Source organism: Sorex araneus, chromosome 3 (assembly GCF_027595985.1).
Source record: "Sorex araneus isolate mSorAra2 chromosome 3, mSorAra2.pri, whole genome shotgun sequence".
NCBI classification, from domain to species: domain Eukaryota; kingdom Metazoa; phylum Chordata; class Mammalia; order Eulipotyphla; family Soricidae; genus Sorex; species Sorex araneus.
Genome location: NC_073304.1, coordinates 87,918,726 through 87,940,268, shown reverse-complemented (window position 1 = coordinate 87,940,268; position 21,543 = coordinate 87,918,726). Strand labels below are relative to the sequence as shown.

General features: G+C 54.4%; 1 protein-coding gene across 1 annotated transcript in view; it reads right to left on the bottom strand.

Moving 5' to 3' along the window:
- STARD9 (StAR related lipid transfer domain containing 9) overlaps positions 1-21,543 on the bottom strand; it is a 99,244-nt gene that overhangs the window by 7,113 nt on the left and 70,588 nt on the right. The window contains exons 18-23 of the mRNA XM_004609784.2: positions 21,195-21,332; positions 20,059-20,141; positions 19,816-19,922; positions 11,787-11,938; positions 10,874-11,339; positions 13-9,426 (exon numbers count right to left, since the gene is read on the bottom strand). Coding sequence (XP_004609841.2) covers positions 13-9,426; positions 10,874-11,339; positions 11,787-11,938; positions 19,816-19,922; positions 20,059-20,141; positions 21,195-21,332 — 10,360 coding nt within the window. The remainder of the gene's footprint in view (positions 1-12; positions 9,427-10,873; positions 11,340-11,786; positions 11,939-19,815; positions 19,923-20,058; positions 20,142-21,194; positions 21,333-21,543) is intronic.

Here is a 21,543-nt window from a genome sequence, read left to right as displayed (position 1 = left end):
TCCCTCCCTTACCGACTGGAGAGCTGCTCCTGGGCGGGGTGTTGGGACTCTTCAGCAGCCAGTGCCTCCCCTGTGCCACTCTGCAGCACCTGCAGCAAGGCATCCGTCTCCCCGAAACCATGGTGCAGCTTTGCCTCAGCCAACTCCACACTGAGAGAGGGGATCCGGGTTCCGACTTGCAGGGGGATCAGTTCCCGTGAAGACCGCTCAGGAGCCCGGCTGAGGCTGTCCAGAGGCTGTGGGGGTCTCGGTCCACTCTGCTCCCATGAGTGAGGATCACAGCTGGTTCCCTGCACATCCGTCCCGAGCTCACTATCCTGAACCCCGCACCAGTGACTGAATTTGTTGTGCACTGGGAGGTCCCTCAGGCCAGGAGGCTGGAGCTCAGGGTCACAGCTCATCTGGGAACTGGGGCACAGCGGCAGTTGCCCCTCAGGCTGGGGGTTGGATCCCGTGAGCCCTTGAGGATCTGTCAGCTCAGAGACAGAGCAGGGACTGTGGTGCTGGGGTTCTCCCTGCAGCAAGGAGAGCCCTGGCGTGGGTTCGGGTGTGATTGGAGGTGCTGAAGTCTCACCGCTATCTTCTGTCTGGCTCTGACACTGTCCCAGTTCCCTGGCGCCGGGTCGGCCACAGTCCAGGGAAGCCACATCCTCAGGCAAAGAGCTCTGGGCCAGTGCCGGGCTCGGGGTCTGTACATGGAGGCTGGTCTGGGACTGAAGATGCTGCGGGACATCAGCCTTGAAATGCACCTGGAGTTTGGGGCTATTCTGTGGGCTCCCTAGGGAGCATTTTTCCAAGGGGCAAGTGACCTCTCGAAGAGTCCTTAGGCAGCCCTCCAACTCCTCAGCATTTGGGAAATCCCCCCTGGTGGGCCGGAGCCCATCCTGAGGAAGACCTGGGCTGGGGACCAGGCTCTCGAGGTCTTCAGGAGAGTGAGCTGGGAGGGGGGAAAAGGACAGAGCACCAAGGCCTAGCCTGTGGGTGCTAGAACTAAGTGTGAGGATGGGGGAGGTGGCCCTGTCCACCAACACAGCACTGGTGGGGTCCCTGGCATCATGGGGACAGGACCCGAGGCCGAGGCTGCTGACTGCCAGGCGAAGCAATTTCTCTGTCTGGGAGCTGGGGGTAAGGGAGGCAGCCGAAGCTTGGGGACTTGTAGATAGGAGGTCCTGCCCAAAGAGACCTTCCGGAAACTTCAAGTGGAATGAGGTTTGGGGAGTGCTCAAGGGGCTGCAGTGGGGGTGTTCGTTCTGAAGATCAGAAGGCTCTGCCATCTTAAATGATATTTTTTCCTCCAACTTGCCTGTTGGCTGTGTCTCTGGGACATACCCCCTTTCCCGAGATCGGGCTGAATTGTCCGAGTCCAGCACTTTAAGGAACACAGTGCCCCGTGGGTCAGCCTCTGGGGTGAGGGGGCACAGAGATGACTGGGCTGGGTCTGTCTGGGTGCCCTCATCCACAGTGGTCTGAGTGCAGCCGTCCATCCGGAGGGCTGGGGGCAACTCCTCCGGACTCTCTCTCTTGACGTTAGCCCCCTTCTCAGCCACGCCTGGCTGGGAGAGACTCTCGATCAGTTCTGAAGTGCTGTGCAGGAGCTGGGAGAGATGGAGAGACAGGCTGTGCATGCCATCCCAGGAGACCACGTTGGCGACGGGCACCATGCTATCAGAAACCTCCCCACAGCCTGTCTGCGTGCCCTGCTCCAGAATGCACTTCGGGGCCCGGCCCACACAACCGGTCCCTTGGGGCAGACACAGAGGCTCCGGCTCCTTTGCAGGCCCCGCAGCACTGCCAGCCACACTGGGGGTGCCCACGAACAGCACTTTCTTGTCAACATTCTTTGTTGGGGCTGCTCCACTGGGACAGGTCGGAATAGGGGGGTTCTCCAAGTCAGGTGAGGAATCACATCCTTCCCAGGACTCTTGTGAAGCCCGGGAGTTTTCAATGCTGCTGTGAGTGTGTGACAGGTTCTGGGCATAGGTGCTAAGGTGGGAGTGGAGCAGCAAGTCCTGCCCTGCCAGGCCCTCACTCATGCTGGCACAGTGGTCCACGCTCCCTAGAAGCGCACCCTGGTGGTTCTGATTCTGGGAGACGTCATGGGCACTGCTGAACACATACTGCTTCCAGCCGATGCATGCAGGCTCCTGAGGGCACGCGTGTAGATCGTAGAGGTTGAAGTCGCTGGAGCTAAAGTACAGCACCTCCCTGCTGGCTGTAGAGGGCCCCTCCTCTGGTCTGGCCTGGCTATCCCATCTCTCTGAGGTCTGTTCTAGGGCATCAGCTGGCCAGCTGGCCAGGAGCTCAGGGGTGGGCATGCATGAGCACAAGGGAGAGGTTGGGTATGGAGGGCCAGCAGCAGGAAGGGGCCGGTGACCAGCCTCACATCTGGCTTCCTGACTGCCACCTCCCCATGTCGGAAACCTCTTTTCCACCGACTTTTCTGAGGGATGTGTTTCAGGTGGTGAGTTCCTTGGTCTGCTGGGGTCTTGTGTCTCCTCGTGTGTGGAAGAACGAGACTCCATGCCTAGGTTCAACTTCTGAAGAGACAGGGAAGAGCTGACCACAGAGAAGCGTGGCTGGAAGGAGGCTCCGGGAGGCTCGGGGCCGTGGTAGACAGCGATCACAGGCAGCGAGCGCCTGTGCTGGGCGGGGGCCCGGGATTCCCCGCTCCGTCCCCAGCGTCCGGCAACATCTCTGGAGCATGATGAGAACATCTGGGGCGCAGAAGACTGTGCTGTGGCCACCTTCTCTCTGCCTGCATCGTCAACCCGACAGCTCTCGGGGCTGCCCTCCAAGGACAGGGCACTCGGGCCCTGGCCACTTCCCCCAGCAGCCTGCTCGCTCTGCTGTTCCTCCTCCTCCCAGCTGCTGTCAGCCTGGGGACTGGAGGTTTTCTTTAACTTTGCTGCCAACTTCGCTTGGAGAGCCATGACACTGTCATCCCTGGACCTGGTGGTAAAACATGTCTGTTCTGGAAAGCTTCTTGGGATATTTTCTGAACATCCCGAGACCAGCCCACACTCCACAGATCCTTGACTTGAACTGAGGCGGTGTGGTATCCCTGGGGCTCCAGAAGTTTCTGATACAGTTTGAGACACTCGTGCTTTCTGGCAATCACCAAAGCTGTCCTTAAACTCCCTCGGTGGCTCAAGGGTTGTGTCTCTGGGGAGAGCAGGGGCCTCAAGCTCTACACAGCCTCTCTTCTTGCCAAAAAATGTAGGAGGTGCCTGACTGGTGTCTGGGTTCCCCACTAATCTTGAGCTCCCAGCAGCAACTGAGTGGTCAAGGGAAATTGTCCTCCTGGCAGTGAGGACACAAGGGGGGCTGTGACCTGGCCCCTGGAGCTGGACAGCAGCCATGGGAGAGGGCCTCCAAGTGCCATCCTCATCTTTCCTGATGCTTCCTGTGAATTCCGCATCGAAGGGCTGCTCCCGGCGGCTGCACGGGGCCTTCTTCCCCACTCCCCGGGGGTCTGGGCTGGCTCCTACACCTGCCAGCAGAGTTGGCCTCAAAGGTCTATTGCCAGTCCTGCAGGTTTCTGCAGGCACAGAGTCGAGGCTCCCCACCGTACACCTCTGCAGGGGAGGCACTTCCAGGGCTGCTCTGGGACCCGCCTTCCCTCCATCCATGCTGGTGGAGGCCTCAAGACATGGGTCATCCTCTGGGTTTGGCCATGAGAGTCTCACAGGATGCGGATCATCCCTCGCAAGCTCTCTTTCAAGATGGGTGTTTTTCCCTGTCTGTGGGGCCATGACGACCATATCGCCTGAGCCTGCACTCATGGTGTCCAGAGCGGGCAAGCTCTGCCGTGCCGTGCTGTGCTCTCCACTGCCCACTGAAGTCTCCTGAGCAGCCAAGGACAGGCTCTGGCCCTGAGGAACTGCCCTGGGGCTGGCAGAAGGGGCCTCCACTCCTTTCTCTGGAGGCACCGCCCTCCAGTCCTCCCCGACAGCTGCCGAGGAAGGAAGATGGTCTGAGCCCAAGGAACCAGCAAAGCAAGAGGTTTCGGTTGCTTCCTTCTCTCTGATTTCAGAAGAGTAAAGGTGACAAGTGAGCTGTTCACCTGCTCCCAGGAAATCACTGGGTTCTCTCACGCAGCCACTTCTGCCCAGCACAGGGGCAGCACAGGAGGGAATGTGTACGGGTGGTCCTGGCTGTGTCTGGGTTTCAGGGGTGGCCAGAGATGCGGGACTATCTGCAGGGAGCTGTTTGGCTGGCAGGACGCCCTTCTTCTCCGCTGACACATATGCTGAGTTGGCATGGAGAGGTGCCATGTGAAATCCCTGAGCTTCACCCTCAGGCCTAGTCCTGCCTGGCCCATCCACTTGTTGACACAGAGGCCTGGCGGGGATGCCCAAAGGATATTCCAGTTCCAATAGTGTTTCATAGTAAGGAAGGAGCGTGTCGCACTGCTGTTTCTCCAGGGCCTTCAGCCATTGGCTCTCCTCCAGTGCATCCAGGTTCTGGGGTGCACGCTGGGCACAGAGCTCTGGGTTAGGAAACTCGGGCAGGACCGGCAGGGCCAAGTCAGCATCACCAGGACCAAGGTCCACGGCTTCCTCCTCTTCCTTCTGCCGCGCCTCCCTGCCCCCCTTTCCCCATGGGTGGTGGATCCTCTGTGTAGGCTGGCTGGGGTTCAGGTCTCTTTGGACAGCTGTGTCAGCTTCAGTAAAACCCACCCGGCTTCGCAGGCCCATGGAAATAGTTCTGAGGCCCCCTCCTGGGTCTGGGGGGCTAGAGTTTGCTGGTACCCTGCCCTCTGGTCCTTGGGCAGTGCCCTCAGAAACACTAGGCTGACGCTGAGACCTCTGCAGGGTGGCTGGCACAGCCCCAGTATCAGTAAAATGTAGCGCAGAAGAGCCACCCCCACCATCTGTGTGTGGGCCGGAGCCCCTGGTCTGTCCACCCTGGTCCTGAAGCCCAGCACCAGGCAATGCAGAGCTGCCAGGTGTTCTGGGCACTGTGGCCACCAGCGCACACTCATCTGAGGAGAGGCTGCTGAAAGTGTCAGATGCGTGGAGGTAGCTTCTGAGCCGCCGAGGAGAGACGGAGGGGGAGGTGCTGCTCAGATCTTGGGGAGAAGCAGTGGAAGAGTCGGGCAGGCTTGGCAAAGGGCTGGTCTCCTGACTGTGACCCAGGCCCCGAGAAAGAAGGTGCAGAGTTGGGGAGACTGCCTGCCTTCCCTTCCGCAGGCGCTTTCCTCTCTGCATGCCCACAGCTGCGCTGCCCTGACCTTGTGGCTCCTCCTTCTTAGACCCACTCATACATCCAGCCACTTGGCTCTCTTTAGGGCCTTTGGCAGGCTCTAATTCCTCCGATCTCCCCAGGCCACATGGCTGCCATCTGGGGCTTGTCGTTGCTTGTGTCTGCTCATCGTCCTTCTCAGAAGAATTCTGGGTCCCAGACTGCAGTGGCAGTGCTCTAGTCAAGACTTCTGTTCTCCGTGCAGTAGCGGAAGCTCTGGGGGTGCTCCTGAAAGTGGCCTCTGACCCTAGATAATCACTAGAGACAATCAGTGTGTCCAGCGCAGCGGACTGGGGGTGCTCTCTCACATGTGCAGCACCTTGTCCACAGTCCCATGGCCTGGCAGGGTTCAGGGTGGTTTTCTGGTCCCAGGGCTCATGCTCAGTGCTACTGTGAAACTCCATTTCTCTAGCATCCCTCCCCTTGAAGAGCACGTCGCTGCTGTGTTTGGGAGGAGATGGTGGAACCTTGAAGGACAAGTGACTTTCAGAGCTGCTCAGCATGTGTATAAGGTCAGCCACCTCCTGCCTCCTCTGGTCCAGGAGTGTAGACTCCTTGCCAGTTCCCAGGGCGTGGGAGGCAGACAACAGCTGGTCTTGCTTACATTCCATCTCTAGGATGTCGTTTTCCAGTTGCTTCACACTCCTGATCAGCCGGGCCATCTCCTCAAAATCAGGAACTCGCTGCCTCCTCTCAGAGGTGGCGGCTCGGAGGCTGGATGTTTCTGGTGACCTCCCCGAGCCCTTGCTATCACTGGGGCTGCTGTCCTGAGGACACGTGACTCGCTGGAACCTCTCGTACACAGACTCTGCCCCTTGAGGCACTCCCTCTTCTTTGAGTTGGTGAGCTTTCCCAGGGAGCCTAGTTTCATGCTTCCCTTCATCCCTGGGGGCTGGACTTTCATCCCAGGCCACTATGTTAGGGTGGACGAGATTGGACTTTGCAGGAGTACCGTGTTCCCCTTGTGGGTCCTTGTCAAGATCAAAGTCAAAGGTTTTGCAGATGAAGCCAGACCTAAACGGAGAAGGGAGATGTGTGTCTGCATCACAGTGCTGTGTCTGCCGTAGGGCACCATCTGGGCTCTGCTCTTCCTCCCCAGATGTCTGAGTAATGCAGGCCAGGGGACTCTTCCTAAGCTTGTTGTGTGGGAATACTCTGCAAGAGGACTCTTCAGTGGGCAGCTCACCCGCCTGGAAATCTGGAAGACTGTGGGTATTGAAGGTTGCAACGTGACTTTTAAATTCACTCCCCTTTGTACCAGCAGATGGGAGGAAATGTTCATTTGGGGCAACAAAAGAGTGGACAGAATCATGACCATCATGGTCAGTACCTCCAAGGCATTGCCCCACTTCACTACTGAATTCCTTCACCTTCAGTTTCGTGGGCCCCTGCGCTGAGACCCACCGAGATTGGGCCATCTTCGGATCTGGGTGGTGTAACAACACTGACAAATGAGTCTCTGTATCAGGCCTATGAAGGGCCTGGTCACCGCGTCCAAAGCCCCAGGCTTCCCGGGCAGGTGGTGAGGCCACTTGTGTCTCTCTGCAGGCCGGGATCTCTAGGGCAGTTTCTGTCAGGACATCCCGACTTCTGGTCAGATAGAATGTTTCCAAGGGCGGTGGCTGTAGGGAAGGGGAGAACGGGTCCCAGGGGACAGGATGGACACACAGCTCCGAAGAGAGAAAGGCAGTGGGGGTGTCTGTGCCTGCGCCATGACTAGGGGCGGCCATCTCCTGCAGCCCAGTGTGGCCAGCCCAGCTCCCCTGCTGGGGCTGACCTGAGCTACAAGGTGGAGTCCTGGCCTGAGCCCAATGGCCTTCTTCAGTGGCCACGATGACATTACTTTGCCCAGAGTTTCTCAGGGAAAAGGAGTGATCAGAGGGCATGAAGGGGTCAGGTTTTCCACGGGCCCAAGCCTCTGCCCCCTGGTTCGCTCTCTCCGTCTTGGCCACAACCATCCAAACCTTTGCACTTCCAGAGGCTGATGGCACTCCCGCTGCCAGGTGGGTGTCCTTAGAGCTCACCTCTTTGCTACTCGTAAAGAAACCTGGAGTGCCCTCTATCTCGGCGCTCAAGCCGTGCGCTTCTTTCTCTGCTCTCAAATGCTGAATTTTGGAGCCATGGATCGGAGACTTGCAGAAATCCAGACCACCAGGCAGCCCAGGAGTAATGGGCATTAGAGAATCTCTCTTGCAGGAAGCCTGGGTGAGGGAACTGCTATCTTCCTCGAGTGAGGAGAAAGCTGGCCGGGGTCCTCCTATAGCCCCTGACATAGGATGAGATGGTTCCGGGAGGTATTTCTGCTGCAGCGCAGCCTGCTCGCTGCTGCAGGGGCTTCCTGCGTAAGGGAATGAGGGGGCAGGTGGCGTCAACATGCCTGATGTGCTAGCATTGTTTGCCACTTTGCAGTTATCCTGCTGGTCCATGCTAGGAATCCCTCTGGCCTGAGAGGTGCCCTCGGCTCCGGAATTACACAGACTGTGTCTCCGGCAGAACGACAGCCCAGACATCACACAAGAAGGGATCGTGTAGGCAGCCCGAACACTGCAGAGTGACTCAGCACCATCTTGGGACACAATGTCGCTGTAGGGCAAACCTGTTTTGACACCGGGTGGCTTGGGCTCTTCCATCTTCAGCCAATGCCCAGACCTCTTCCAACCACACGGCTGGCATTCCGGAACCTCAGGACTGGGGCATAAAGAACCTGCTATCTCTGGAGAGCTGCCAGAGTTGATCTTGGAGTCACAGGAAAACCAGGAGTCCCGGGATGCCAGAGGACTCCCTCTGGGAGGTGGCATAACCTGGAGAGCACTGGCTTGTTCCCAGGAGCTGGAGCTCACTCCCACGTCTGACACTGGTGGCTCAGAGCAGGGCTGGGGCTCAAGGTGGAATGAATGGTTCTTTGGCAGGACGGCATCCAGCCTCACTTCTGCTCTGTGGCTGATGAGGCCAACCTCGCAAACGGCATCCTGGGCCACTAGGTGTCCACAGGACAGACTGGAGGTCTGAGGATGCCAGAAAGTCTCAGTGGGCATCTCATCCGATGGACCAACAGAAGGCTCTTCTTGTTGCTCTGTCCCTAGTTCCTCCTCAGTGTCAATCAGACTATCCAGGGAAAGGCTTCTGGAAGCTGGGGTCACCTGTCTGCAGCTTGAGGGGGTGGCCAAGTCCCTCACCAAGGCTCGGGCTCTGGTCCTGGGCTGGCTGGGGAAGTCAGGGATGCAATGGCCCTTTGGGCTGCCTTGCGGGCTCTGGTACTTCTCAGCCAGTGAGTCCTCAGATATTTGACCATCATTGTCATCACTTTCATCATTCTCTGGCTCCGGGAGATCCTGCTCATGCTCCTGCAAGGCCTTGGGCCTTTGCAGTGCTGCTAGTTCTTGGGAACAGACATAACACAGAGAATCCACGGAGTAACTGCTCCCTGCATCAGATAAATCACCATCATCTTTTTCTCTTCTGGGATCCACTTCTGGGCAACAAACTGCCAGGGAGGTCACAGAGTCTGGGTCCCCTTCCCTGTGTGGCCCCTTCAGAGGGCTGCCATGTGGCAAATAAGAGGACTTTTTAGCAATGTCAGTGACTCTGGTGGTGTGAACCATCTGCTCCATTTCTGAAACTGTGCTTGGATGTTTCCAGAAAGCTTTAGTTGCCCTTCCATACCTATCTGCCTGTTTGGGGCCAGGGAGGTGAGAAGAGCAGCGACCAGATCCCTTGGCGGTTGTGTGGGTCCCCAGGGGCCCATTCTCTTGCCGCCCTGCAGGTCTGAGGCCCGAGTCTATGAGTTCCTTAGCCCTCCGTGTCTGGGAATGATGGCCAATGGCCGAGGGCTCATCCTGTAGCTCCAGCTGCTTACGGGACCAGTGCAAAGATGCTGAGCTCTGGGACACCATCTGGCAGGGCTGCCTGGCCCCTCTCCTCTCCATTTCCCAGACGCTGGTGAACCCAGAGCTCAGGGAAAGGCAGGCATCTGGGGCAGGGTTTCGCTTCCTGGCCAATGCCACCCTGACAGTGCAGAGCTGACCCTCGCCTGAGGATGACAGCACATTCCCGCTGAAGGGTCTTGACCTCGGAGGGTAATAAACATCCTGGGGCTCCTCTGACGAGGTTTTCCGGGATATTTGGTAAGGAGGGTCAGGTATGGAAGGTGACGAGGTAGAAGAATCCAGTTTCAGGAAAACGCTGTGGAGACAAGGGAAGTCATTTTAGTAAAGCAGGAGGCCCCTACTTCTAGGGACAGTGGTTGGTTGGTTTAGGTTGACATGTGGAGGGTGGGTGGGGTGGTTATATAACCAGAAGAGAAAGGGAGCTTATGGTGTCAGGGTTCAAATTTAGGGCTCCCCCATGCAAAGCATGCACTCCAAGTGCATTCCAGTCCTTAAAGTCCTCGCCCCAGCCCCTTATTTTGCTTTAAAAGATGTTAGAAATGATGCCAATGTCACTGTCACCCACTGCACTCAGAGTGAGTCTAAGCACCAGAGAAACTTGTGGGTCATAATAGTCAGCGAGACCCAGGGGACGGTTCAACTTCTTTAAGAAACAGAATCTGGGGCTGGAGAAGTAGTACAGTGGGTAGGGTGCTTGCCTTGCATGAAGCTGACCCTGGTTCAATCCCCTACATCCCATAGGGTTCCCCTAGCACTGCCAGAAGTGATTCTTGAGCACAGAGCCAGGAATTACCCCTGAGCATCACTGGGTGTGGTTCCCTCTTCCCCAAAGAAAAGTTCAGATTTATTTAATGTGCACACAAATGTGGGTTTCAGATGATGTGATGTCTAGGAGTTTCTTTGATATCCTTCAGGAACAGGAAGATGCAAGGGGCAGGGAGGTGGGGCTCCTCTGGGCTCTGAAGTAGGTGAACATGGTAAACCTTGGAAATTGCTGCATATTAGGGACAGATATGTTATACATTATTCTCTCATTTTTGCAATTTGTCATTTTTTTTATAGTCAAGGTTGTTTTGTTTTTTTAAGTCTTCCTAGCAATCTGAAGAACAAACATAATAGCAACAAACATTACTTGGACACCTATGAGCAAGTCTGATCTAGAACAGAGACTAAAGAGGTGGAAGACTCAGTTCCCTGCTCTGAGCAGTCTGGGAGACACATGTCCTTGTCTTGACTAAGGTCAGAAGAGGAGGAGTAAAGAAACAAAGATCAAAATAGAAACTGGGAACTGGGGGGTCAGACAGTGTCCTACCCCTACTGAGTGGGGGGTCTGAAAGCAGCTCACTTGAGGTGGAAGGCCCCTTAGGGGAGGAGTGTTCCAAGCATGTGGGGTCAGTGTGTCTAGGTTTGATGAGATGGAGGGGTTGACAGGACAGACACAAGAAGATGACTGTAGACAGTCAGTATCTCAAGAGCAGATGGGAGACGAGGTCAGAGTCTTAGCCAGTATCATTAGAACAGCAAGTAAGGCGGCCCAGAGTGGCAGGAAGGAGAAGCCTAAGTCTCAGGCGACAGCAGCAGTACCAAGAATCATGTGAGGTGGTAGAAAAAAGAGGACAGGAAGAACATTGCCTCATTGGACAGACAGATGGCAGGGGGCTCTGGGGAGTTACCAGCACACCCTGGGTAATGAGGCCGCAAACTTTGCCCAGGTGCCTCCAGGTGGGTGCCACAGGCTGTACCTGCCCAGCTGCCGCAGATACTGGATGCAGAGAGCCCGGAGGCTCAGGGAACTGCGGCTGGTGGATGAGTTGCTGCTTTGCTGAGAGCCCTGGACCATGGTATCGGGGCCAGGAACCTCGTGCAGGGACGCCCAGGTCTGGTCATCCCAGGGACAGCACAAGGCCTGATTCTGCTCCAGTCTCTTCTGAGATGCCAACAGCTTCTGCTTCTTGAACATTCTCTCCAGCCGGATAGAGAGACGTTTCCACTGGCTGTGCCGCCCTGCTGCCCGGAGGCTGTGTCTCCGTGGGCACTGCCGTTGCACTGTCTTCTGCCCGTTTTGAACCCGTCGGGGAGATCGAGTCTCAGGCTCTGTCTCAGGTCTAGCATCGCTTGGTGCAGAGGCCTTTGGTTCTTCCTGTGCTACATGGTCTTGCCGTGGCTGAGTCTGCGAGCTGGCTGGCCAGGGCTCTCCTTGGAGCTGGTCTGGGAGGCAAAAACACCCTGAGAGAGAGTCAGTGCCCAATTCCTGGCCTGGGGCTGCCTGGACTCGGAACCCCTCCTTCTACAGATGGACCCATATGGAGTGAAAGGCCAGTCAGGGTGATGTGGCTGGATCAGGACTCAGGGCCCCCCTTCCGGAAATGAGGCCCCCCGGCCTCAGCAGAGCTGTGGACACCTGCAAGTGCAGGACGGAAAGTGGATGAAAGTGTGTGCTTGAGGGGGTGTGGAAAAGGGGGCCATGGCTTGGAAGGGTGATAAGGAAAATAGTGCCCTTATGATTCTCTGCAACCCTTCACCCCTGGAAGGGCCTCCAGCCTCTAAAAGAGAGGAGAGAACACCCAGCACCAAAGATTCCATCATCTCACAAAGGAGACAAAGGCACACACGGAGGGGAGAAGCTGAGGCCGAGGTGGGGCAACGGGTTCCTACCGTCTCTGATGGGCCACCAGAGGCCCTCCTGGGATTGACCCTGGCCCGCTACGACTCGCTGCCTCAAAGGCCCTCCTGAAGGTTTTTGCTGCTGAGGTTTTCTGGTCCCGGGAGGCGGGTGGTCCTTCTCGTGCTGCTCCTGGAGTGCTCTCCTGTCACAGAAGGACCTTGGTTATCGGAGGCATGCAAGGCCAGCAAGGCCAGCAGGGACAAACAGTGGCAGCTCAAGTGTCGAGAGAGAAGCTACTCCAACAGGGCAGAGGTGGCTACTGAGACCCACAAGCACAAGTGTCACAGGTAGCTCGTGATGTCACAGTACAGGAGGACAGAGCAGTGCTTGGATGGCGTGTTCTTAGCACTATGGTTTCAGCACAAATACAAATTCACTTGCAGAAAATAACCACCAAAGAAAAGAATCTTTTCTTTGGGGCTGGAGCAATAGCACAGTGGGTAGGGCGTTTGCCTTGCACGCGGCTGACCCGGGTTCGATTCCCAGAATCCAATATGGTCCCCTGAACACCGCCAGGGGTAATTCCTGAGTGCAGAACCAGGAGTAACCCCTGTGCATCGCCGGGTGTGATCCAAAAAGCAAAAAAAAAAAAAAAAAAAAAAGAATCTTTTCTTTAAAATAAAACAAAACATCCAAAGAAGCAGCAACTTCTTTTGGTTTTGTTTCTGGGCCACATCTGACAGGTTCAGGGCCCAACAGCTGGCAGGATGCTGAAGATCAAACCTGGACCGACTATGAGCAAGGCAAGTGCCCTACCTGCTATACCATTGCTCTGGCCCTGCAACTTGTGTTGTAATTCAAACAAGAAGCATCTTTGTCCTTACACTGGGAAGAAAAGGGCCAGAGAGAGTTCTCGGGGTGGGAAAGTAGGCTCGATCCCACTACCACACGGTCCCTAGAGCACCAGAGTGACTCCCAGGCACTGCAGGGGTGTGTCTCCTAAACAAACAAAAACCCAAAAAAGCCCAAAGTCAGAAAATGGCAGCTCTTCATGAGCTGGGGGAGAAGGCAGCTGGGATAGAGAAGGGATCACTAAGTCAGTGATGGTTGGAGGGATCGTTCAGGATGGGAGATGTGTGCTGAAAGTAGGTAGATAAAGGACCAAATATGATGACCTCTCAGTATCTGTATTGCACACCATCATGCCCAAAAGTAGAGAGAGAATAAGAAGAAACTTGTCTGCCATAGATGCAGGGGGTGAGGTGGGGGGTGGTGGGAAGGATACTGGGAATATTGGTGGTGGGAAATGTACACCAGTGAAGGGACAGGAATTCGATCATTATATGACTGAAACTTAATCATGAAAGCTTTGTAACTATCTCACAGTGATTCATTAAAAAGAAGAAGAAGAAGAAATGGCAACTCCTCGCAAGAGAATAGAGTAGAAGCTACAAACTCATAATGATGGAGACATCCTGCCCGCCCAGAGAGCACCATGTCACCTCCATGATGTGACACGGTGGTGAAACAACAGCTGCGCCATCTGCAAGCAGGAAGCAGCACCTCTGCATGCCAGGGGGGCCCAGGGAGCGGGGCCCAGGGCAGAGCTGCCTCCACCAGGGGCTGTTGTTGGTGGATGAGCCCTGGGCTGGGGCTCTGGAGTTTCAGACCCTATCAGAGCTTTCAAGAAGAGAAATAAGCCGACATGTTTACTGGTGAGAACACCCATGATCTGCTTAGATCCAGAAGGTCCAGAGAAATAGGGCGGCAGGGATCTAAACAAGTTAGTCATGGCCCCTTTTCCACACCTCCTCAAGCACACACTTTGTACTGTAGTTAGAATTTTCCAGAATTCAAAATTTAGAAAGAGTTCGAGATGGCAGCCCTGCCTTATTCTGGTCTGGGAGAAGGCAGAACCTTCCTGTGAAGCCTGGCAGCTTGTCCCTGCTGGTGCCCCTCTCCCTGGAGCACACCTGCCTTACCTGCACTAGCCTTGTCTCATCCCTAACGTCAGGTTTCTAAAGGAGCGACTGTGGATGTTCTAGGGGCTGGAGGAGTGGGAGAAATGAAACGTGGCTGGAAATGGTCAGGGATTAACAAGAGAGCCTTGAAATATCCCCCTCCCTTAGCTGGGCTCCAGTTCCCCCTCCAGCTCCGGGAAGTCTAATTCTCTGGACTACGGGGACACAGGAACCAGGTCCCTTGGTCTGAGCATCTGCGCTTGGAGGCTCACTGTGCTGAGACTGACCACGTGATGGTACAGAATGAAGTCAGGGGGCTGGAGCGATAGCACAGCGGGTAGGGCGTTTGCCTTGCACGTGGCCGACCTGGGTTCTAATCCCAGCATCCCATATGGTCCCCTGAGCACCGCCAGGAGGAATTCCTGAGTGAAGAGCCAGGAGTAACCCCTGTGCATCGCCGGGTGTGACCCAAAAACAAAACAAAACAAAACAAAAATAACAGAATGAAGTCAGAAGGGATCAAAGCAGAAGGGCGCACATGTCCAAGCCAGAGGCCAGATCTGACCTACTTCCTGTTTTGGTGAATAAAGTTATTTTGTTTTGAATACAGCAACTGCCACTTGTTGAGGCATCTATCATCCAGGTAATTTTTGTACCATACTGGGAAAATTGAAGAACAAAGCCAAAAATGCTCTTTGGCTCTTCACACAAGATTTGCTTTCTCTATTTAAGAATAACATGGGGCCAGAGTGATAGTACACTGGGTGCTTATACATGGCTGATCTAGGCTCCATCTCCGGCACCCATATGCTTCCCTGCATGTAGAGCCAGGAGTAAGCCCTGAGCACCACTGATGTGACCCAAATAAAAACAAACAAAAAACCCCAGAAGGATTATTTTGAGGGATGGGGAGCAAAGGGGGCTTCCTCCCAAGCAGTGCTCTGGAAGTCCAGGGTCGCTCCCCAGTGAGGTCAGTGGTTCCGAGGGGCTGATACTGCCCAGGGCTGTGCTGGCAGGGGGATTACTTGGAACCATGTGAGGTGCCAGGGATCAAACTGGGGTCAGTCAAACACAAGGCAAGTGTCTGAATCCCTGGATTCTCTCCAGCCGCCAGAGTAAGAATCGTAATGCATCAAAGGAGCACAGTGCAAGGGAGGGGGGGGAGTTCTGGGGTTGCCACAAGACAGCTTCTTCCAAGATGACCCCACTTGTAATGCATTCAAGGATTAGAACAAGGCAGGCCCAGATCCAAAAAATATGCCTCTGGGAAGGCTGATGCTGACAGCTGGGGACCAAAGGCTAAAATCACACCAAAAACATCTCACAGAAAAGATGACGCACATCCTTTGCCACGTGTGCAGCAAAAGGCAAGGGATAGCCCTTGACATAAAGAACCAGCTAAGGCCACACAAACAGAAAAAGTAGTCATGGGGAGAGACTATATACTATTTACATCTGTCCTGCCTTCATTAGTACCCCAAACCATGTGACCACAGGAATGGCTGAATATCAAACACTGATCCATCGGCAGCTCCCGTGAAACCCAGCTGAAATCCAGACCTTCCAATGCAAGGACAGTGAGTTCTGGGGGAGGATTTCACCTCCGTTTCCCGAGGCCGCCACTTCTTCCAGCAGAAGACGGTGTCCTCCACCCTCCCACTGGGAAAGCAGCAGCCCTGAGCCCGCCAGAGCCAGCGCTAGACCAGCAGGCTGAGAACAGGTTCTTCTGCTGAGCATATGAGCCCAACTTCCCAAAAGCAGGTGACAAAGAAAGCACCAATCTTATGCTCCAAGTGTCTGAGTGGATCATGGAGTTACCTGCCAGCCGAGATGCTCTGTCTCTCTCAGAGGACGGCCCTTCATTTCCATCTCAGGTGCTCCAGCAGCCAGGCTGCCAGGTGCTCCCCTGCTCGCCCAGACTCCATGGCGCCCTCCCCGCTGTCTCCAGATCTGACGGCTACTACCACAGAGCAACACCGAGGAAGCACAGTGTTTCCTGGACTCCAGGCACTCGGGACCGAGCAGCCCCTCACCCCCAAACTCCAAGTAGGAAAAAAATTCCAAGATCACAGGAGACAAACAACTTTCAGGGACAAATTCTTCTCTGGTCCTGATTGATCACAGCGGCAAGATGGGGAGAGGAGGGGAGGGGGGCAAATGGCTGCTCTCCCTGGTTCTGAGTCAGCTCTGGCTTCTCACATACTGCACACCAGTGCCTCAGCCCCACCCTGCGGGGACTGGAATAGGAGAAGGGAAGAAAGTCTAGGCCATGGTGCTGAGTTCCCCGGGGAGCACAGGAGAGCCTTTCAAGGAACACAGTCACCCACCCCAGCTGGCGATGTGCGTTTTTCTCTGCTCTCATGGGTTCTGTCCTGCGTCTCAATGCTTACTCAGGTTTGGGGACCCTACGCTCCCATTCTTCCAACGACTGGCACACAGGCTGCCTCTAGCAGTTGCACAGGACCAGCCAAGCCCAGAAGCCTGCAGGGCTGTGCTGGAGCGTGGGAGCAGTGCAGAGCGCCAGGCCTCGGTTCACTGGTGCTTCTCTGTCTCCTCTGAATGAAAGGGGCCATTTCTGGTGGGACTGAAAGGTCACATAGCAGAACCCAGAGGACTGGGGAGTCAGGGAGACCATTAAAAGGGCAGAGGATGAGGTCAGAACCAAAGTACAGCATCTAGGGTGCTTGCCTTTGCACACGGCTGACTGGGGTCCCATCCCCGGCACCCCAGATGGTTCCCTGAGTTCTGCCAGGAGTGATCCCTGAGCACTGCTGGGTAGCCCAACCTGCCCCTCCTGCCCCCCAAAAAGGGAGAGCAGAGGAAAGAGCCTGTTTGCTGGGGTGGATGGAGGACAGGACAATGAGAGGACAGAAAGGAGACTTCCTGGAAACCCCCCCACATACACACAGCAGCAGGGCTGTGGGGTCTCGGGCAAGGCCTTCCACATGCTCTCAGCCTGTCAGCCCTCACTGGGAGGCATAGGGCTGCATCCTGACTCCAGGGTGAACAAATAGGTTCAGAAAGTCTATAACACGCTTAAGGCCACACAAGTTTTCTATCAGTCAAGAAATGAAACAGCTTTATCCAGTCCTTACACTTTCTACATGGCGGCACCCAGCAGCCCTCAGGTCAGACCTGATGCCATTTCTTTGCTTCTTCAAATACTCCTGACCTGAAAGAGAGAGTAGCCCGAGTCTCTGAAGGACAGGGACCGAGGGTCTCAAGAGCGCCCAGGGGTCCTGTGCCTGCTCACATTCAACAAGTCCTGGCTAATGGGCTCTGCAGGGAATCCCCATAGAACCCACAAGACCGCTTGGTCCAGAAAGAAGATTCTGCAGGAAAATGAGTAAAGTGATGTAGGCAGATAGACAGGGAAAGGCCCTCGGCAATGAAACTTGGCAAACAAAACTGGGAGGAAAATTCTAAGGCTGATCCACCTGTGGATACGGAAAACAGATCAATAAGACCTTCAGCAGGGACCATGAGGAGATTGGACTCCTCCCCATGAAGTTCCTCAAACCCTTGGAGGACCTCTTGGACCTTGGACCTCTCCCTTAATCCAATTAACCTCTCCCTTAATCTTTAGTGATTCAGTAAACTTTAGTGATTCAGCCCCAAGAAGACTCCAGAACGTTTAGGATCAAGGTAATCCAAGAAGAGCCTATAAAAGCCACTTTGAACAAAGGAAGGGTGTGCATATGCTGCCCGAGCCCATATGCTGCTTGCGCCCATGTGACCAAGCACATGTGTTGCCTGAGCGCATGTGTTGCCCGCATCTCCCCTCTCGAGATGTGTACTTTCATTCATGCTTTCCTATCTAATCTCTCTCTCTCTCTCTCTCTCTCTCTCTCTCTCTCTCTCTCTCTCTCTCTCTCTCTCTCTCTCTCTCTCTCTCTCTCTCTCTCTCCCCACTTCATGCCTTCAAAAACCCTCAAAATAAAATCCATTTTACTTCACTGATTGTCTACTCCTGAAATTCCTTTCTGTGAGTGAGACAAGAACCCAGTAATGCTGGGCCCCAGATGGCAGAGGTGGATTGGGAGAAAGTGATCATCTTTCTCCTCCCCACTTCATATGAGCCACCCAATGGGGACCACTGACATCAAACATCAGAAGGACCATGAAGAAGCAAAGTATTGTCATCACTTAAAGAATCCATTAAACTTGGGCTTCATTGTAGGGTAATATTGGTTTGTTGTTTCTCCCTGGTCACAGGGAACTTAGGTTTATCGGATTACACCATTACAGTGCTCCTGAGGCACTCCCTTTCCTCTGTGTTTATATTTAACCTCTTCTCTGTGCTCTGCTTCCCCAACCTGTCAATCACCTTTATCCCTAAATCAGACTCTGTTGACTTGTAAGGTTAGATCCTTCTATGGACTCTGGATTTGTATTTGTAAGTGAAATATTGCTTTTCTCCTTCCCTTACGCCCTTTTGCATGGTTTACTTCAGAGAAATGTCCTTTTTGTATAGATACAGGGAGAGAGTTAATGTTATGCTTTTGTAACTTGGAAGTTAATTGACTCCAAATAATATTCACTCCTGGGCATCAGTTTTTTCAACTTAAGCCTCAGTTGCCCTTAGTTCCCAGCACCCCAAAAGCAGGGTCCTGACGAGGCACTGGATGGACCCAGGGCAAGCTGTGAGCTACCCTGGCATCTAAACAAACCAGGCCAAGTGCCATAATACTTAACTATAAGTTAAGAGCACAGTCATAGACAAACTCTGTCATGATCCAAGAGTAACAACTGTATTAGGACCCTTCTAGGGTTAGGAAAGACTAATCTAGCCTGAGCACTGTAGTCTGAGAACTATAGCAAGATGTCCCCAGGAGAGCCACCTACAAGCTTAATGTATCTCTTACTGTGTCCATACAAAATGACTAATATTAAGAAGTAGAATCAAGATGAATGTTTAGATGGTTGTTGGACTGAGGAAAGGAGAAACACACTCCTAGATGGTATTTCGCCCTTAGGCAAGTCCTCTTGCTGGATGAGAATTTGTCCTAGAAGAAGCTTCCCCTGAGGGAAGGACTTTACATCTGTTGATTGTATGACCACACCTATGTGTAACTGCTACCCCAACCCCTCGTGATTTGGGATATAACTAAGGCTGTAAGAGCAGGTAGGAAGAGGAAAACTGAGGAGAATCGGGAAAAGAATCAAGGGGGACAGAGGTGGAGGAGAAGAATCAACAGGATAGAGAAGGAACACAGGAGTGGGTGAGACTGGAAGGAGAAGAATCAGGACAAGATAGGAATAAACCACAACTGATCACCAACCAGCCTGGCCCTCGTTTCCTCCTTCATCTACCTACTGCCACTGGCCTTCCAGGGTGGGGGAAGTGGCCCGAGACCACCCAATGCAGGTGGTGAGAGAGTGCCACAGTTTCGAATTCATGTTTTGAATACACACTTCATGTCTCAGGGACAGAATGCAAGTGAGTGAGAGGGAAGCAAAAATAAAAGATTCCCACAGAATCTTGAAAAGTCCTAGAAGCTGTTAAGTCCTGGAAGCCAACTGATACCACAAGCACTCACACCAGCAGCCCTGCATGGGAAAGGCAGCTGGGGAGGCAGGTTCAAAGCTAAGAGATCTACAAATATATCTCAAATCAGTGGACAGAGGAAAGTGGCCACAAGAAGAAGCAGCATATTACAGCTTTCTTTCAGTGATGAAGAAATTGCAGCAGCAAAGAGGAAATGAATTACAGCCAAGATTACCTCACCGTCAACTCTGAATTGTGTGCTGACAGTGTTTTCAAATCTTATCCCAGCAGTACTTGGGGTTCAGACCAGGCCCTGCTCAGACCTTGTCTGCTGACACTCCTCTCCCTCTTCTCCCCTCTCCCTCTGTCCCCTGCCATTCCACAGAGCTAAGAAGTAGGGGCTGGAGCAATAGCACAGAGGGTAGGGCGTTTGCCTTGCACACAGCCAACCCAGGTTTGATTCCCAGCACCCATATGGTCCCCCAAGCACCGCCAGGAGTAATTCCTGAGTGCAGAGCCAGGAGTAACCCCTAAGCATTGCCGGGTGTGACCCAAAAAGCAAAAAAAAAAAAAAAAAAAAAGAAAGAAAGAAGTAAGTTCCCCAGCAGGTACAAGCAGATATTTTCTCACCTTTCCTTGCAAAGCAAAGGGCAGAGATCAAAGCGGGGGGCACTGACATCTCCATCCAAGTCCAGCCATTCCAAAGAGCTTCCGCCACCACCAACAGGCTCTCTAACCTGAGAATGAGGAGGACAGCAGAGTGAGGCTGCCAGCAAGGCTGCCACCTCAGCAGAAGCAAAGCTAGAGCCATTACCCCCAGGGGTACAAGCAAGCAGGGAGCTCTGCCAGCCGCCCGGAGAGCATGGCACTGACCTGTCTCTGCTGCCGCAGGGCTGCGGCCTCTGCAGGATGGTTGAATCGGAACTTCTGAGCTTTCCCCAGGGTGATGACAGCTCCTGGCACAGAGACAGACGGGAAGTCAGGAACGACTCACAGCTAAGGCCACCTTCCACGCAGGGCACTGCCCTGGGAGACAAAGCCCCCACCACACACACACAAAGAGGACAGCTGAGCACTCAGGCACATGCTCACGGCATGTCGAGTAGCCCACGTGCAGAAGTCATAAGAAGAACAGGAGCAGTGCCGGTGGACCGAGTAAAGCCAAAGCACTCCAGGTGGAGGAGTGAGGGAAAGCCTCGAGGAAGTGCGGGAAATGGAACTCAGCCTCAGCACAGAGAGAGCTTGGACAGATGAGTTAAGAGTGGCAAGTTAGGATTATTTAAGAGTGATGGGAAGGGGCTGGAGTGATAGCACAGCGGGTAGGGCGTTTGCCTTGCACGCGGCCAACCCGGGTTCGATTCCCAGCATCCCATATGGTCCCCTGAGCACCGCCAGGAGTAATTCCTGAGTGCAGAGCCAGGAATAAGCCCTGTGCATTGCCAGGTGTGACCCCCCCCCCAAAAAAAAGAGTGTTGGGAAGAATGGGGGTCAGTACCGAGAACACTGTTAGCGTGGGTGAAGGAACTGAGAACACTATGTGGAGGGGCTGAAAGGGATCCTCCAGGGGTAAGTGCTTGCCTTGCATGCAGCTGGCCCCAGTTTCATCCTCGGCACCATCTAATCCCCCAAGCACCAAGAGAGATGCCCAAGCACAGAGCCGGGAGTAACCCCTGAGCACTGGCTGGTGTGGCCCAACCACCCCCTTCCTACAAAGAACAACATGTTTAAGCCTCTAACAACCTTTATATTCACCCCCTTGACCTACACTGCCCCAAGGAAAGAGCCTCAGCACTCTCCACGGCCCAGAGCTAGCAAACACAGACACAAATGCCAGAGGATACTCCTCCACTTGGGAGCTGGGACTTCCTTTTTCCGGGAATAGGACCATATTAGGAAAGCTCTAAAGGCGGCAGCGGCTGGTAGTCCAGCTGAGCTCTGTGGAGATGGGCCATGAGGGCAGAACTGGTCATCACACATCCTGGCACCATCTGGGTGGGAGACAGTCCTACCTTGGGTCAGACGACAGGATGCGGTGACCTCCCGGCCATTGACTGTGCATCGGGCCCCCTGGGCCGGCCTCAGAATGACCACCCCACAGGCGCTGGTGATCGTGCAGTGGTCTCTCTCAATCCACTGACCCTGCAGTACTATGGGAGAGACAAGGGGTCACATGGGCTTAGGGAGAGGCCAGAGAAAGATCCCCTCTATTCCATGAGATCAAATCCACATCTGAAAAGTGATAAGAAAGAGCAAGCCACCCCAGGACCCTGAAACCACCCTGGCCTGGACCCTTCCATAGTGTGGATCTCCTCTGGTCACTCCCCAGAGGCCCACAACCCAGCAGCAGAAGAGTCGGGG